Source organism: Mus musculus, chromosome 14, assembly GCF_000001635.26.
Source record: "Mus musculus strain C57BL/6J chromosome 14, GRCm38.p6 C57BL/6J".
NCBI classification, from domain to species: Eukaryota; Metazoa; Chordata; class Mammalia; order Rodentia; family Muridae; genus Mus; species Mus musculus.
The window spans coordinates 60799649-60816430 of NC_000080.6; the positions used below are offsets into that span (position 1 = coordinate 60799649).

At 44.7% G+C, this 16782-nt stretch overlaps 1 protein-coding gene across 3 annotated transcripts in view; it reads left to right on the plus strand.

Annotated features, from left to right (window-relative positions):
- Positions 1-16782, plus strand: part of Mipep (mitochondrial intermediate peptidase) — a 120920-nt gene that overhangs the window by 15087 nt on the left and 89051 nt on the right. For all 3 annotated transcript variants that reach the window (NR_040642.1, XM_006519508.3, NM_027436.3), the window contains exons 6-10: positions 2473-2655; positions 3165-3321; positions 9320-9368; positions 11451-11511; positions 15305-15357. Coding sequence is in view for 2 of the 3 variants with exons in the window: in XM_006519508.3 (XP_006519571.1) it covers positions 2473-2655; positions 3165-3321; positions 9320-9368; positions 11451-11511; positions 15305-15357 (503 nt within the window). In the remaining variant the exon portion in view is untranslated. The remainder of the gene's footprint in view (positions 1-2472; positions 2656-3164; positions 3322-9319; positions 9369-11450; positions 11512-15304; positions 15358-16782) is intronic.

The window sequence follows — 16782 nt, forward strand, 5'->3', positions numbered from 1 at the left end:
ACATTGGATTGTTCTGGAATAATGGAATGATATGTCCAGAAGATAGCTACAGTCAGAAAATGAACTAGATTTTATTTTTCCAGAGGTTTTAACACTTGATAAAATTTTAGGAATGATTAATTTTATTATGCTGTGTTTTACTTTTTTTTTTTTTTTTTTATAAAAAAAGCTTCAGGAAGAATTTTAGAACTATAATTTTTAGATGCCATTCATCATTTTTGTTATTCCACTGATAACCACTAGGTGGCAATACATGACTGCGAGAGAAGTCTGGATTAAGAAGACACTGAAGGCCCCGGGGAAAGGAGTTTTTCCATACTGAAAGCTTTAGGTCATTACTCTACATTGACTTTTTTCGATACTGAAGTCTTGCTATATACCCAGGCAGGCGTTTAACTTCCAGGCTGACTTTGAACGTTGAAATACCTCCCTCCGCATTCCCCAGTGCTGGGCTTATATGTGTGTATCACCATACCTGGTTTATTTTAGCACATTTTACTTTTTGAGACAGGGTCTCATGTAGCCCAGGATGGCATGGACTCTTTACATTGCTGAGGTCAAGCCTGCTTCCATTGCCTAAGTGCTGGATTGCACACATCCAGTTTGTACAGTGCCGAAGGCCAAGTTCAGGGTTTTGTGCATGGTAGCCAAGTACTCAGCTGAGCTACACCACCCCAGTCCTTCTCAGCTTCTCGTTAAGTACACATTTACATCTTATATATTTGTCTGAAAAAAAAAGTGTTGCTTAATAATTTTTTTCTTGGATATTTTCTTTATTTACATTTCAAATGTTTTCCCTTTTCTAGGTCTCCCCTTCAGAACTCCCCTATCCCATACCCCCTCCCCCTGCCTCTGTGAGGGTGCTCCCCCACCTTCCCACTTCCATCCTCCTGCCCTGGCAGTCCCCTACACTGGGGCATTGAACACCCTCAGGCCTGAGGGCCTCTTCTCCCACTGATGTCCAGCAAGGCCATCTTCTGCCACATATGTGGCCAGTGCCATCGGTCACTCTAAGTAATACACTTTGTTTGGTGGTCCAGTCCAGTCTGGCCTGTTGACACTGCTGCTTCCTCCATGGGGTTGCAACCCCCCTCAGCTCCTTCAGTCCCTTCTCTGTCTCCTCCATCAGGTACCCCAGAGCTCAGTCCAGTGGTTGGCTGTGAGCTTCCTCCTCTGTATTTGTCAGGCTCTGGCAGAGCCTCTCAGGAATCAGCTATATCAGGTTTTTATCAGCAAGCCCTCCCCAGCATCCACAATAGCTTCTGGGTTTGGTGACTGTATATGGGATGGATCCCCAAGTTGGGCAGTCTCTGGATGGCCTTTCCTTCAGTCTCTGCTCCACACTTTGTCTCCATATTTCTTCCTGTGAGTACTTTGTTCACCCTTCTAAAAAGCACTGATCACATTTTGGTCTTCCTTCTTCTTAGGCTTCAGTGCTTAATAATTTTTTAAAGGCGGGTCACATGACTCACCTGAAGCCCATCATAAGCCCTGTATGAAGCCTGGCTTGTTTCTTCCTGATAGATAACCGAAAGATCGTACCTGGGCACTTTCTGATTGGCCTCAGAGATTACATGGATACAGTTTATATTTTGTCCTAAAATATTTGTGGTGTATGCTGGGATTAAGGCCCAGTGGGCAGAGTGCTTGCCTGGCATGCATGGGGCCCTGGGTTCAAGCCTCAGCACTGCATAAATAGGGATGATGGTTCAATGGCGCCGTGGTCAGGGAGAGGTAGAGGCAGGTAGACCAGAAGTCTAAAGTCATCCTCAGCTACGTAGCCAGCCTGGGTTGCATGGACTGTCTTTATTTTATTTTATTTTATTTTATTTTTGAGGTAGCTCCTTTGACCATGGACTTCAGGAACTACTTCTCCCCAGAGATTGTGTTCTGGAGTGTGACTGCAAGCTAAAAAACTTACATGACTGTGCCAGTACAAGCCTCATCACACTTGACTGAGGAACTGGTTCTGTGTACCACACACCTGAGTAGACAGTGCAGCTCTGCCCCTCAGGCCTCTGCCTACCCCCTCCTTGTCCATTTTTAAGCCAGTGGTTCTCCTGTCATAGTGAGTGCATGCCCTGTGCCCCGTGCTCCCTGTCCTGCTTGATTCTGCCTTTAAGGGCTTTGTTGCAGGTGAACCAGAGCCTCTGAGCTGAACCCGTTGGATGCTCACATTGTTCTGTGCAGATCTGTGTTTCTCATTTCCCTTCCCCCTCTGTCTGTTAGCCTAGTCTTTTAAATTCAACATCTTTCTAATCTCCCCTTCAAATACTTAATTTTTTAAAGTGCCACGGAACAGGTGTAACCAGCCGACGTGTTGACTTAACTTAATGAAGGTTTTTGGGGACAGAGGATTACACGCAAGTGTTCTGTATCAACGGTTCAGGTGTTGTTTTCCTACGGCTGTGGATTGTCTGTCTGTGAACTGCTAGTTTACATTGCTTTAAATACCTTCTCTCCCACGTGCAGCGCAGAAGAGCAGTGGACCTCAATGTTAAGATCTTGGACTTGAGCAATGCTTTCCTCATGAGAACCAACTTTCCCAACAAGATCCGGAAGAGTCTCTTACCAGAGCACATTCAGCACCACTTTGCCCGTGACGGAAGCCACTTAATCATTGACGGCCTGCATGCAGAAGCCTCCGATGACTTGGTAGGAGTCTTCCGTTGCTTTGCTCTGCTCCCATCTGAATACTGACGGATATGTCTTACTATGCTATCATAGATATAATGCACTATCACGGCACGTGATAGTGTGGCCTTAAAGACCTTGTTGCGTTACTAAGATCTGAATTTTTAATTTCTGACATAGTTAATTCCACAAATGCTTTGAATGTGGAAAATAGTTAAAATTCATGTGGAATTAATTTTTGGAGTACAGTCAGTAGCAAGTGTAGTCACTTTTAATTCTTAAGTCATTGTGTCGCCAGGAGTAGGTGCTTTCTGGCACAGAGACAGAGCACTGGCAAATTGTCTTCTCAGCATGTGCCGTTGTGTCCTATAGAAGCACTGTAGACCTGATGTGGCCTGTTGTTTCGCTTTGGAAGCCATGGCCAGCTGTGGGCAGCGTGAGGAGCACTGGCCCTGGGGGTTGCTGCGTGTGCTTTTAGACCATGACGTTTAGACCTTTGACTTTCTCTTCTTTCCCCCTTTTAACTACAGGTTCGGGAGGCTGCTTATAAAATTTTCCTTTATCCCAATGCCGATCAGTTGAAATGTTTAGAGGAATTGCTAAGCAGCAGAGACCTTCTGGCAAAATTAGTAGGTTATTCTACATTTTCCCACAGGGCCCTCCAAGGAACCATAGCTCAGACTCCAGGTGAGCCCATTTACCCAACCTCTGCGAACCAATGGGACTTTGAGGAAGCAGACGTTCTAGTGGGAGGGTCAAGAGATTGACAGCACTGGAGAGCCACCCCAGGGAACTCTGCTCCCAGCCCAGAGCTTCTGATTTAAATATCTGTAAATGAATTTAAAAGCAAAAGACCTTTGCCATCCAGCCCGGCCTGTCCTTGAACTCACAGTCTTCTTGCCTGAGCTTCCCGAGCTGTCATGGCTGACACTGGTTGATTTTGTTTTTGTTTTTGTTTTAAAATCTATTCAGAGAACCATTTATTGGTACTTTTTGATATCTATTGATATAGAAGTCATCTTTGATTAGAGCAAATAATTTGACCTATGTTGTGTGCGTGTGCTGAGAGTAAGTCAACTCTAGGTTTCCACTTGTTATTAATTTTAAATGAATTTCATTCTAACCCAGCCCAGTGTCATCAGGTTGGAAATAGAGCGAGAGGGTGAAGGACGATGTGTTTGCTAAGCCCACGGTGGTGAGGCCATTGCCAAGCACAGCCCTGCCAGGGAAGGTTCATGCTAGGTGGGCGAGGGAGGTGCGATTGGGTAAACTGGCCTCGTGCTGAGCTCAGGATATCTGAGCTGCCATGCACAGCTAGTAATGGAAATGAATGCATGCGAGCTGTTCAGAGGTATTTTAGCGTTCGACCATTGAGGCAGTGAATCATCAGCAGGATGGTAGAGTTGCTCAGATTCTAGCTGTACCGTGGAGATGCTGATGGAGAGGGAGGAGTAGACAGCACGGTTTCTGCAGAGCACTCGTGTGTGCTACTGTGGAAGGAGGACACACTGGATGGCACTCCCTTGTGGAGTTCCCAGCATTCCTTCTGTCTTTGTTGCTTCCTTGTGTATTCCCTCTTTTCCCAGTATGCTCCTTTGTTTCTCAAAGTTCCTGTACATCTTTCTCACTCTTCCCTACCCAGCCTTCCCATGACCTGTGTCTTACCTAGGGCTGCAAAGAGTCACCATGACCTGGGCAGCTCTTTTAAAAGAAAACATTTACTTGGAGCTGGCTTACAGGTCAGAGGTTTGGTCCATTATCATCATAGTGGGAAGTATGGCAGCCTGTAGTCAGACATAGTGCTGGAGAGGTAGCTGAGAGTCCTATGTCTTCATTTGCTGGCAGCAGGAAGAGACTAGGCCACTAGGCCTGTCTCAAGCTTCTGAGACTTCAAATCCTGCCCCCTAGTGACACACTTTGTCCAACAAAGCCACACCTCCTAATAGTGCCACTCTCTATGAGCCTATGGGGCCATTTCCATTCAAACCACCCACCCTGCTTCCTGCCTGGATTCCCATGCTCAGATTCTCTGAGCTGCAAACCAAGCTCTTCCATTACAAACTTCTAAAATTGCCGCAGGCTTTCTGCTCTCCTTCAGCTTTGTCCTTGGATCTTTAAAGCACCTACTTTTTTTGTTTTTATTTGTTTTTATGCTCAGTATGGAATCCAGGGCCTCCCACATGCTAGGCATCTTCTCTGTCACCAAGCTCCGTCTCAGGCCAGCTCTTAAAGTTGGGTTCGTATAACTTAATTCCTAAATTGATATTACATGAATTATGTATTTTATATACAGAGAGATATGAATGTATATCTATATAATTTTTGTTTTCTGCTTTTGAGACCTGTGTATTTCAAGTTGTTGAGGATGGCCTTGAACTCTTGATCGTCCTGCCTCCACCGACCTAGTTCCACATTGCAGGAGTATGCTACAACTATCATTCAAATTACTGTTAATATCAGTGAGGTTAAGATACAGTATTTTTGCTTTTGTACTACATAAAATATTATTATTAGAAGGTTACGGAGTGCAGCTGGGTTATGTTATTTAACCCCTTACCGGCCCCGTGAGGTAGGGATTGGTCATGAAGGTTAGGCGTGGTGCTAACACATGACACAGCAGGAGTCAACACACACCTCTGCAGCTCCTCGGTTCTCATAGCTGGAGCCAGAAAGCCTTTCTGAGCTGCTACTCGATCAGGTACTCAGCTGGGCTCTGGAAACCAGTCAGTGTGGCAGGGAGAAGAGAATGGCTCCTTCGTGCACTTGGTGTTGCTGTAGAGAGATGGAGTAGGGATGGGATGTAGTGTTCAGTGTGCTGTAATGCCGCCTTTGCCAGGGAGGCTCGTGTTGAAACGCGATGGTGCGTGCAGGATGTGGCATGCTTCAGGCCGGGCCTGGCAATTTGTCAGAATGAATCTGCAGTCTCTTGGGGGAAAACGTGCAACCGTGTGCCCAGGTCTCAAGGGAGAAATGTGCCAGACACATCAGAGGAAAAGCCAGAGTGGGTGCTTAATGAAGAGAGAGCTATGTTGAAGGGCTGCAGGAGGGAAGACCTGTCCAGGGGGAGATGAGGGCTTTGCAGGGTCTGGGCAGAGAGGGACCCTGATCTGACTTGGACTGTGATGACAGTGGTCCTGGCAGGAACACTAGACTGCCACAGCACAAGGTGAGGAGGGAAGCTATTGTGTGGCACTCATGAGGAGAAACCATGGCATCTTGACCAGGATGCCAGTACAATTGGTCTGTGGGCACTGGCTTCCAGATGCATGGAAGTTTTGCACGTGTTTTGAAGGGAGGGCTTCACTCTGAGTAGCTAGAAAGATAGCAAGTCACTGCAGTGGGTACCAGGAGCCTGGTTTGCTTCAAGAGAAAATAAAGATGCTGTTGTCTTGAAAGAGATCACTGTAGACACATGGCCGTGGGCTGAGGGCTCTGAGATACAAATGTAAAGTTGAAATATTTACTCAAAGGCATGGGACTGCATGAGGTCACTAAGGGGTATGTGCAGGAGGAACAGAAGGAACTGGCTCGGGGCAGCTTTGAGGTCAGGCTGCAAGGAAGAACCAGGAGTGCTCTGAGGAGTGGTAGAACAGTGGCTAAGAAAAGGAAGTGGAGTTTGTTCTTCTAAGGAGAGCAGAGGGACACCCTGACTTGAATCCAGTGGCAGGGCAGTGAGGAGAGGACTGGGGACTGGCCGTTGGCCCTGCTGGGCTTATTAGAGTTCATGGGACTCACAGCAGCTAAAATCAGAACCTATCTGTGGCAAGCAGGTGCCTGCCTGCCAAGTGGTTGGTATGGTGACATTTTGGGAGAAACTGCTGTACACAGTCACAGGAGATGTGACCTGTGTCCTTGAGGATTAAAGTTTACAGCCAAATGATTAGTAGAGACAACAGTATTAATTTAGCAGGTGGCTGTTTGTCAACTGATTAGATGGCTTGTGAGTTTCAGGACAGTGATGACATTGAAGAAATGGTGGGCTTTCACAGAGCAGGGCAGGAGAGGGACTGCGCTTACAGTGGCCATCCAATTGGTGGTGAGTCAGAGACAGCCACGTAGTGAGCGGGCATCGGGTTTATTTTTAGGGAGTCTCACATTCAATGGTGTATATTTGTGAACACACACACACACACACACACATACACACACACACACATGTATGTGGAGGCCTGAGGTAGATGCTTGGTGTTTTCCTCAGTTGTTCTCCACTTTATTTTTTGAGACGTGGTCTTTTCCTTGAACCTAGACCCAGTTGGGCTGGACTGTCGGGCCTGCAATCCCCAAGGAACCTCATGCCTTCAATTCCCAGTGCTGGGGTTGTAGGCGAGTGCTGCTGCATCTCTCTCTCTCTCTCTCTCTCTCTCTCTCTCTCTCTCTCTCTCTCTTTCTCTCTCTCTCTCTCTCTGTGTGTGTGTGTGTGTGTGTGTGTGTGTGTGTGTGTTTCCTGTGTGATGTGGAGGCTGGGACTCAGGTCCTCATACCCACATGGCAAGCACTTTACTAACTATGTCATCTCCTCCATCAGTCTTTTTAATATACTGTTTCCAGACTCTTCACATATCACCAGGAAAAAATATGGGTGACTGAGTAAAACATGACGGTGTGGAAATCAAACGCATATGGGGAAGTTTATTTGGAACTGTTGTCTGTGGTAGCTGAGATGTGGGAGAGCTTTGAGCTTCGGATGCAGGCTCTTGTCTCCTTTTCAGAGTCTGACGCGGTTAACTTGGCACCCGGGAGAGTGAGTGTGAGACCGTGAAGATGACAGGGCAGGGAGCTGGTTGCGGTGTAGGTCAGCCCCACTCTCTGTGTAGCCTCTCGTTTGAGTCAGAAAGGAGATAGCTTAAAGAGAGGGCAGGAAATTAAACCCGTAGAGAGGATCATCTGGAAAATATAAAGGCTGTGTTTGTGGCTGACTGGAACACACATAAAAGCATTGCTCGGGCTCTGAGGGCAGAAGGCAGCATGGGTTACTTCCATGGGAACCGAGGGGCTCTGCTGTTTGACCTCATGGGTCCCCACTGCTGCTGACTGTGGTGGAAGAACTGCAATGAGCACTGGAGGCCGATCGGAAGACCTTGTTTAGTTATGCTTGATGTAGATCCTGGGTAGGTTATTTACAGCTGTCTGTAAATGAAGAGCAGTGACCCAGGGAAACTTGGCTTTTTGGAGAACCATTTTTCTAAACCTTGCTGATATCATTTATGTCTTTATCGGTGTATATTATTTAAGGTGATAGTTTCAGAGGCTTGTTTTGTTTAAATGTCATGAACTTTGACCCTCTTCATTTCCTGTTACCCTCTCCTGTGCCCCTCCCCCTTACTGTGAGCTCCCTAACTCTTTTCAGATAATCCTCCTTTCTGTGTTCATGTATGTCTACAGTTACTTTGCTTAATAACACGATTTGAGGACATTCTTGGGGCTGGGGGTACCTAGGAGAAGTCAGAGTGGGGAGTGGAGTTGGCTCTGATCAAAATACATTGTTTATATGTGTTAAATTCTCAAAGAAGAAGTTAAAATTTTAAATGACTTATCTCCAGTTCCATCCAGTTTCCTGAAGATGACATAAGTTAATTCTTTATGCCTGAGTTTTCTCTGTCTGTCTGTCTGTCTGTCTGTATTTCTTTCTCTCTTATTTCTTTATTATTTCATCTATTGATTGGCATCTAGACGGTTCCTGTAATTTGGCTATAATTGCTGTGGAACGCTCACTGACTATGCTGGATAGCACACAAGACAGGTGTGCTGGGCCTACTGGTGGTTCTCTTAGGTTTTGAGGTCCCTCCACTGCTGATGTCTAGAGTCACACCAGTTTACAGCACCAGCAGTGGTAAGGACTCCTCCCTGCCCATTCAGATAGTATGCAAAAGAGTGTTTATTCTGTAGAAGCAACCAGCATACGGAGGTCAACCATTCTTTGAAATGGCGACTCCAGATAAAGGCACATAGGCCTTCTTAGAGGGAACTGGGGAAACTCTCTAGAAGGATTTCATTAGTGAGTGCTCGGGGGGCAGGGGGGGTCACAGGTACTCAGTGGAGTGGACTACATTCCTGTGTCATGGATGTTAAATCATGTGTGGTCGGTGGTCTGTATTTCTATGTCACAAATGTTCAACCATGTGATAACATAGGGCTGCCCAGCACAGATGGCCCATTCTGAGATAAGCTATTTCCCCATCTCTGTGGTTATCCCCAGGCTGTTCTTCGGGAAGGGGTTTTCTGCTTGTTCTGGATTTTATGGTCTCTTCCTAGAGCTGTTCTTATGATCTAGTTTCTGGGACTTACGGTCTATTCCTGAAGCTAGTGCCTTATGGTCTCTTTTTAAATCAGGCCTGGTCCTCAAAATGGAGACAAATGGGGTCCTTGAGTGGGGGCAAATGGGCTTTGTGATATCCTTTCAGGTTGTTTTCCTTTTGCCTTCCGTCCATGCTCTTAACATTGATTGTAGTCTAAGGCTTTAGACTAGTATAGTACTCTGTAAATTTAATTTGTTTTTCCCAGGAGATAATCAGTGTCTAGAAATAAATGGTCATTTTCCAGTCATATAGAGATAACTCTGCCTACCTTGAAAATGATCACTTTAGGGGAGAGTACATGTGTGAAAACCCTCACATTGCAGTTTTAACATATATGTCCATGTTATTTCACGTAATTGAAGGCGTTTTCTTTTGGATTTCATCTCTAGAGACTGTCATGCAGTTCCTTGAGAAGCTATCTGAAAAGCTCTCTGAAAGGTTAGTCTGAATTCTATTTAATATTTCAGTTGTACAACCAGCTTATGTGTGCAGTGTATGTTTTTATGTTCGTGTCTATGTTTGCATGTATTCCCATCTGACCATGTGTGCAGGTGGACGCTTGCGTCAGTGGGGAGCGCCCTCTATCAGTCTCTACCCTATACATTGAGACACTTGAACCCAGGGCTTGTCAATTCAGGTAGTCCAGCTAGCCAGCTGGCTCCAGGGATCCCTTATCGCCTCTTCTTAAATGCCTGTCTGGCATGTCATGCACCTAGGGTCCTCTCTACATGTGTGCACCATCTAAGATGTCTCCTCAATTTCTACAGTTAAAATTTTTTAAAAAGAGGTTTGTTTTACCAATTAAGACTTAATTTACTGAGAATGTCAGTTTAAATGTGAGTCAGAGCTGTTGGCAAGAGATGCTTCCCCAAGAAGATGTTGAGGGCAGCAGTCCCCCTGAGGTGCTCATCTTGGAACTTAGCCAGTTCTCTTCAGCAACCCACTTTCTTCAGCAACACCTTTCCAAAATGCTCTTTTGTTTGTTTGTTTTTGTTTTTGTTTTTGTTTTTGAGACAGGCTTTTTCTGCAGTTCTGGCTATCTGCAGCTCGATCTATAGACCAGGCTGACCTTGAACTCACAGAGATCCCCTGCCTCTGCCTCCTGAGTGCTGGGATTAAAGGTGTGCACCACCACCTTCCCTGCCCAACATGTTGTTGAGACCATTTATTTTGAGACCATGTCACTAATGATACCAAACTCACAATACAGCATGTCTCTTGGGGGTAAATACAGAGAACTTGGATGCAGTGGATTTCTGGATTTGGAATTCTTGTAAGGATTCTCTGCCTTGGTGTTTATAATAGCACACTGCATTCCGCTTCCTACCCCCATACCTGGTGGTGGTCTCCTCGGTACCTTGCTGCTGTCTCTGCCCTTCCCTCCGGTTTTTGCCTTCAGTGATCTCTCTCCCAGCACTCAGAGGAGGCGTGGCCACCTTGCCCTTTTATAGCCTGGGTTCCGGCAAGAGGTGCGCTATGGTTTAGAAGAGGTGCGCTATGGTGCGCTATGGTTTGGAGAAGGTGTGCTGTGGTTTGGACATTCAGGCCTGTGGTCTCTTGTCTGCCTCACAAAGCTGACTTATTTTTTAGCCATAGGAGCATGTTGGGTCAGATTTCTGTTTTGAAATTTTTTAAAGGTTTATTGTATGTGTTGACTTGTTTGTCTGCATATGTGTATATGAAGTGTGTGCATGCCTGGTGTCTGTGAAGGTTTGAAGTGGGCATCAGATTTCCTGGGACTGGAGTTACAGAAAGTTGTGAGCAACTATTTGGTACTGGGAACTGAACCTAGGTCCTCTGGAAGCCATAAGAACTCTTAACCACTGGGCCATCTCTCCAGTCATATCTGTTTTGGATTTTAAACTTGTGCTTTGGAGTCCTTTCTAATTTGGTTCATATTTGGCACTTTGAAAAGTCTTACAATGTCAGTGAACCCCTGTCTCTGTTCCAGTGGGGAGGGACTGTGATGAAGAAGTTTCTTCGTTTTCCCACTTTTGCCTGAAGAGTTCTCTGCTTATGTATAGATCTCATTTTCAGCAAATGTATCTTCTAGTTGTATGCATGTATGCATGTATACATACATGTATGTAAATTCCAAATGATAATTCCTACTGCTCACTTTTTCCATAGGGGAAGCAGTGAGTACCAGCTGTGAGTGAGCTCCATATGACATTTTTCTAGCGAGGAGCTGGTGCTTGCTGACTTAGAGTCTGCTGGTGAATCTCCACGTGCTTGTTTCCCCACCCCTTAGTGCTTCAAGGCATTCACCTACATTGTGCATGCAGTAGAGCTCATCAAGACCTGATGGCCTATGTAGCTCCATACAACACTTCAGGAAAAGTTGGATTAGTCACAGTTTACTTCTATAGTGAAAGACATACCCAATTTTACCATGACTGTTGGAAAGCTTATAAAGTTTATTCTTATTGCAGATACTAAATTTTTTTCTTTTTTTTTCTTTTTTTTTTTTTTTTTTTTTTAATTTTTTTCTTAATAAGTAACGGTAGACTTGTTTTGCAGAACTAGAAAAGATTTCAAGATGATGCAAGGAATGAAAACAAAACTAAATCCTCAAAATTCTGTAAGTAAATACGTTGGAAATTTTCAAATAATATAAACACAATTTCAACTGAAAGCCCTATCTCTTTATTCTAGAACTTTCTTTGTGTAACTTTAGATTTGTTCTTTACAGTTTCATACATGTGAATAGAATAATTTGATCGTATTTCCCTCCCATTGGCCTCTTATTCCTTCCCAGGAAACCCCTTCCTTTTCCCATCCAGTCCCCCTCATGTCTTTTGTGAGTGTGTGTGTCACTTCATTTGACATGGATGCCTATATAACCTTGGGTGGTGGGTTGTTTATTTACTTGAGCAAGGACAACTTACCAGTGGAATATGATCTCCCCAGCCTCAGCAGCCATTAATTATCTGTAGCTCTTTAGGAAGAGGTAGGACCTTTTTAGCCTCAGTTTCCCCTTATCACTATGAAGGAATATTGATAGGCAGGTCTGGTGTAGGAAGCCACTCTTGCTGAGTTTATGGGTGCAACAACCCCTATGTCCAGAAGATAGCATTTTACCACATGCCTTCCCACCACTCCAGCTCTTACATTCTTTCCAAGTCGCCCTCTTCCAAGGTCACACGCCTCAGAGGGGGTGATGCAGATGACCTGTATGGGCCGAACATTCATCAGTCACTCACTCTCAGCACTTCAACCAGTTATGAGTTCCTGCAGTAATAGTCAGCCGTTGGAAGCAGAAGCTTCCAACAGAGGCTGAGCAGAACTGGTCTGTGGGTATAGACATACTGTGTGGAAGGCAGTTTGATGTTGTTTCTACTTAGCTAAGTAACCATAGTAGGTTTAGCCGTAGGGCCCGTGACTTTTGTAGCCATGGCTTCTAGTTAGGTTTACAATATAACAGACATGAGTTCCTGTGGTGTGGTCTCAAATCCAGTCTGAAAGCATTTCATTACTCCATAATAGTCATGCCACTGTTACATACTTGGGTTCATATTGTTGATTCTTGGACTTCCTTTCGATTTCCTGAAAGCCTGTGTAGTCCTTTTAATGCTTGGTCTTAGTGAACTTGGTATTGAAGTATTTGATACATAGGTCTGCCTGCCTGGAAACCCAGCATTTTTATCAATTGGCTGGTGTGTGCATATGTACAAATATATATTTACAGAAAGTGTATTTATGAAACACTGCTTCTATTCTATGGAAAGTCAACTTCCCATTTAGTGGAGGCTTGATCTAGCAGGTAGCAGTTTGAACTTCAATGTTAACCTTGTGTTTATGCCCCCAGTACCTGCTGGATCATACGGTCCATAGAGCAGCCTGTATGATGGCTTGGGTCTGTCTAAGAGCCTTCTCCAGGTCCCACTCAAAGCTAGCAGGATTTTTGAGTCACTTGGTGTATTGGCCAGAGTAACACACCCAAGTGAAGAATGTGTTGTCTCCAGAATCCAAATAGGCCCACTAAGCTTTGGGCTTCTTTCTTGGTGATAAGAGGGGTCAGGTGCAATAATTGATCTTTTACCTTGAAAGGAATATCTCTGCATGTCCCATACCCCTGGGCTCCTAAAAATTTTACTAGGTGGGAGGCCCTTGAGTTTTGGTAGGACTTAGCTCCCATCCCCGGTGTGCAGATGCATTGCAGAGAAGTCAAAGTGGCTGCTCCCTGTTGTTCAGTTGGTCCTGTCAGCAAGATGTTATCAGTATAGTATAGGTCAGGGTGATATTTTGTGGAAGAGACAGCTGACCAAGAGCAGTGTGAACTAAGTTATGACACAGGTTGGAGAGTTAATATACCAGTACTTATATGTGTTGTTTTCAGTCATAAGGTCATATGATCTGATAGTATAGACCAAGTGTCTTTGGGGCTAGACTGTTGCCCAGGCACTTGGGATGTTCTGAAGTGATGGGGTTGCAGACATTCGGTTCTTTGTCTCCACGTGGCTCTAAGGTACTACAGGCTTTCTGGGGTTGTCTACACCATTCTTTCATAGGTGTTATTGTTGATGATTCTTAATTTGATAAAACTTTTCAGAGCTATAGGCATGGGGGGGATGTACAGAAAGGAGCCTTGTAGGTTTGGAAACCATGCCAGTTTCCCAGACCTACCCACTAAGAAGTAGAGTATACATTGCTGGACTGCATAGGGTTAAAGCAGCATGCCAATCAGGGGCCTCGCTATACCTGACCTGGGGTGGGCACATCCATACAGGATACCAGGGAAGAGATCAGAATCCAGTCGAGTGGACCAAACAATTAACAATATGTTGTAGAAAGCAATTCAGTCAAAGGTGATGTACACTGCCTTTCCTACCAAGAGTTCGTTGGACTGGATACAGGTAGTCCCGCAAACGTTGGTGAAGTCCTCGTCTTCTCCTGTAGTCTCTGTTCTCGTCACGTTGATGTTTGTGCCTTAGGCATACAATAAATTTTGTATGTTCTTTTTGGTGTTGCATAAAAGATGGGTTGTGGTTTAGGGTGAGTTGTGTGGAAGGGTGCATGTGCATACGTATGGAAGCCAGCGGTCAGCTTCATAAGTCTGTTCTTATCAGCTGCTCATCTTATTTTTTGAGCTAGGATCTCTTATTGGAACAGAGCTCAATGGTTCAGCCAAAATGGCCGTTCAGCCATTGAGCCTTGGGCATTTTCCTGTCTTTTCTTTCCTGGTGCTGGATTACAAATATAAACTGCCACACTCAGTGTTTTACCTGTGTTTTGGGGATTAAACTCAGATCCTCATTATTTCACAGCAAGAACTTTATTGACTGAGCTATCCTCCCATCCCCACCATGCGCTAACTTAACTGCTCCCTTCTGAATTCACTTTGCCCTCCTAGACCATGTACTAAGGCTGCCGTCTGCTCATGTTTGTGGTAGGAGCCCTACTCTGCCATCCACAGGTGGTGAATAATCGACAGCTAGAGGAGCTGGAAACTGGGTACTGAGCTGGCAGATGGAGGTTCTGGGAAACCATCCCTGCCTTTCAGGTGCTCATGCTGAGAAAGACCATGAGTCTGCTCTCTTACATGGCTACATGTGCTGTGCCCAAAGTGCCATGGTGCCGTGTGGGTAGGCGGACCTGCTTCCTCGGGGTGCTAACCTGAAACTCAGGAAGGTGAGGGACACAGGACAGCTGGCGTGCTGAGCCCTAACCCAGAGCCAGGTGTTGTGCCTGTGTGGGCTGTGCTGTTGACTTATCAGCAGGTACTCAGTGAGTGGCCATCATGTACAGTCTAAGTAATTTGACCTCTGATTGGGAAAACCATCCATGCAGGTGCTCAGGCTTGCTTTCAGCTTCCTTCCCTGGCTGTCAGACAGTAATTATTATTATTTTTATTATTATTAGACATGATTTGGCCTTTTAGCACAGGGCTTTGAACTTGGGGTCCTGCCCCAGCCTCCAAAGGGCTGGGATTGATTGTAAGTCTCAGCAGCCATGTCCTGCTCTTGATTGGCGTTGCCTCTGCCTCAGTTACATTTTAAATGGTTGCTTTAGTTTAGGGGCCATACCCTAACCTTCTTGTTCATCTCATTTTACTACCTGCAGTATATTTTGTGAACTTATATATGGGTTGTGCTTTAAGAAAACTTTTATTCTGGCTGATTTAACCCATTAATGTTGACTTTTGTTGGTTACACTTTAGAATGTCATTTACCTTGGCCCCAAATTCTAGGGTTATGCCTTATTTGTATCTCTATGCGTTGGCTACAGAAAAGTCAAATTGTGCCTTACCATGGTTAAAAAAATATTTTAAAATATATGTTTAAAAAAACTGGCTTATATTTTATTATCTGGCCAAGTTTCTGATGAAAAAAGATAATCAATATCTTTGCTGACAGTGAACCATTTCCTTTCAGAAACTAATGCCTTGGGACCCTCCCTACTACAGCGGTGTGATTCGTGCAGAGAGGTAAGCTTCTTCAGAAAGGCCCCTATGAGAGGAAGATGGGGGCTATGTGAACTGAGCACTTTGTACGTTAGCTGTACAGCTGCTTGGGTACCGCCATCACACACCTGCCTTCCCTGAGACGTGTCTCTCCCTGATGGCAGAGCTGTGGCCTTCCTTTCATCTGCATCTGCTTCAGTGAAGTGTTCCTTCATGAGCCTGTCTGCCTTAGCTTGTTCACCTGTATCCACTTCAGGAAAACACTCCTTCACGTGTTTGCCCCAGCAAAACACCATCCAACACAGCTGACTCTCTAAAGGACCCTTAAGTTTCCACTTCACATGGGGCTGTTTTGCTTTGTGTTAAGTACTTCAGATGCTCCTAAAGAAGAAAAACAACCTCTTCAGAAGTAGTGGAGACTTAGCGTGTGTTAGGCTTGCCCAGGAGTGATGTGGGGAAGACCGCAGTGGAATGAAGGACCGTGGCTTCATCTCAGGGAGCAGCTGCTATCTGCTTTTTCAGTTAGGTTCTTCAGAGAATTGAGTCCTTCAAGTATGCAAAAGATATACGCACTACATGAAGAGATGAGAAAAATACCTGAAATAGTTTTGTTTGAAATGAAAATTTATTGTTGAATAGGCAGTACATTTGCATGGTTTAAAACATTAGAACAAAGATGTTCATTAAGAACTATTGGCCCTATCCCTGCCCTGACCCTCAGGGGCCATTTTCTAGAGTTGTTTAATTTGCCCAGCCAGAGGTTGGGTTCCGATCTTCATGCTTGGGTAGACACGTGTCTTTTCCTGCCAGCAACAAGCCTTGGTGCCCTGGGTGTGTGCTGGTTGGTGCCTGCCATCAGGATGTCTTCAGGAAGGACAGTTTCCTATTATTTACTTCCTACTAAGCCTCAAAAATCTCAAAAGCAGTCACATAGTAAAACAACTGTGCTTTACACTTATTTCTTTTTTTTTTGAGTTTTTTTTCTTTTTTTTTTAATTAGGTATTTAGCTCATTTACATTTCCAATGCTATACCAAAAGTCTCCCATACCCACCCCCCCCCACTCCCCTACCCACCCACTCCCCCTTTTTGGCCCTGGCGTTAAATTACTATAAAATTACTCAGAAAACATTGGACTGTCACAGGAAGACATCTATTTAGTGTCTGAAATCTTATGTTTGTTGGTGGAGACATAGTAACCTTGGTAGTTTAAAATTTTTTAAAATGAAACTTTATTATGAAATTATATTTCAAAATTCAAAATAAATACAAAAGAATAATGTAAGTAGCTGCCCACCATTCTGCTCTTGGGAACAGTGAGTGTCAAGTTATCTGGGTTTGTTTCCTCTGTTCTCATTTAATTTCTGTTTGCTGTTTTGTCCTTCCTTCCATCCATCCATCCATCCATCCATTCTTTCCCACTGCATTAGCTAGATACTTGCAAGTCAGC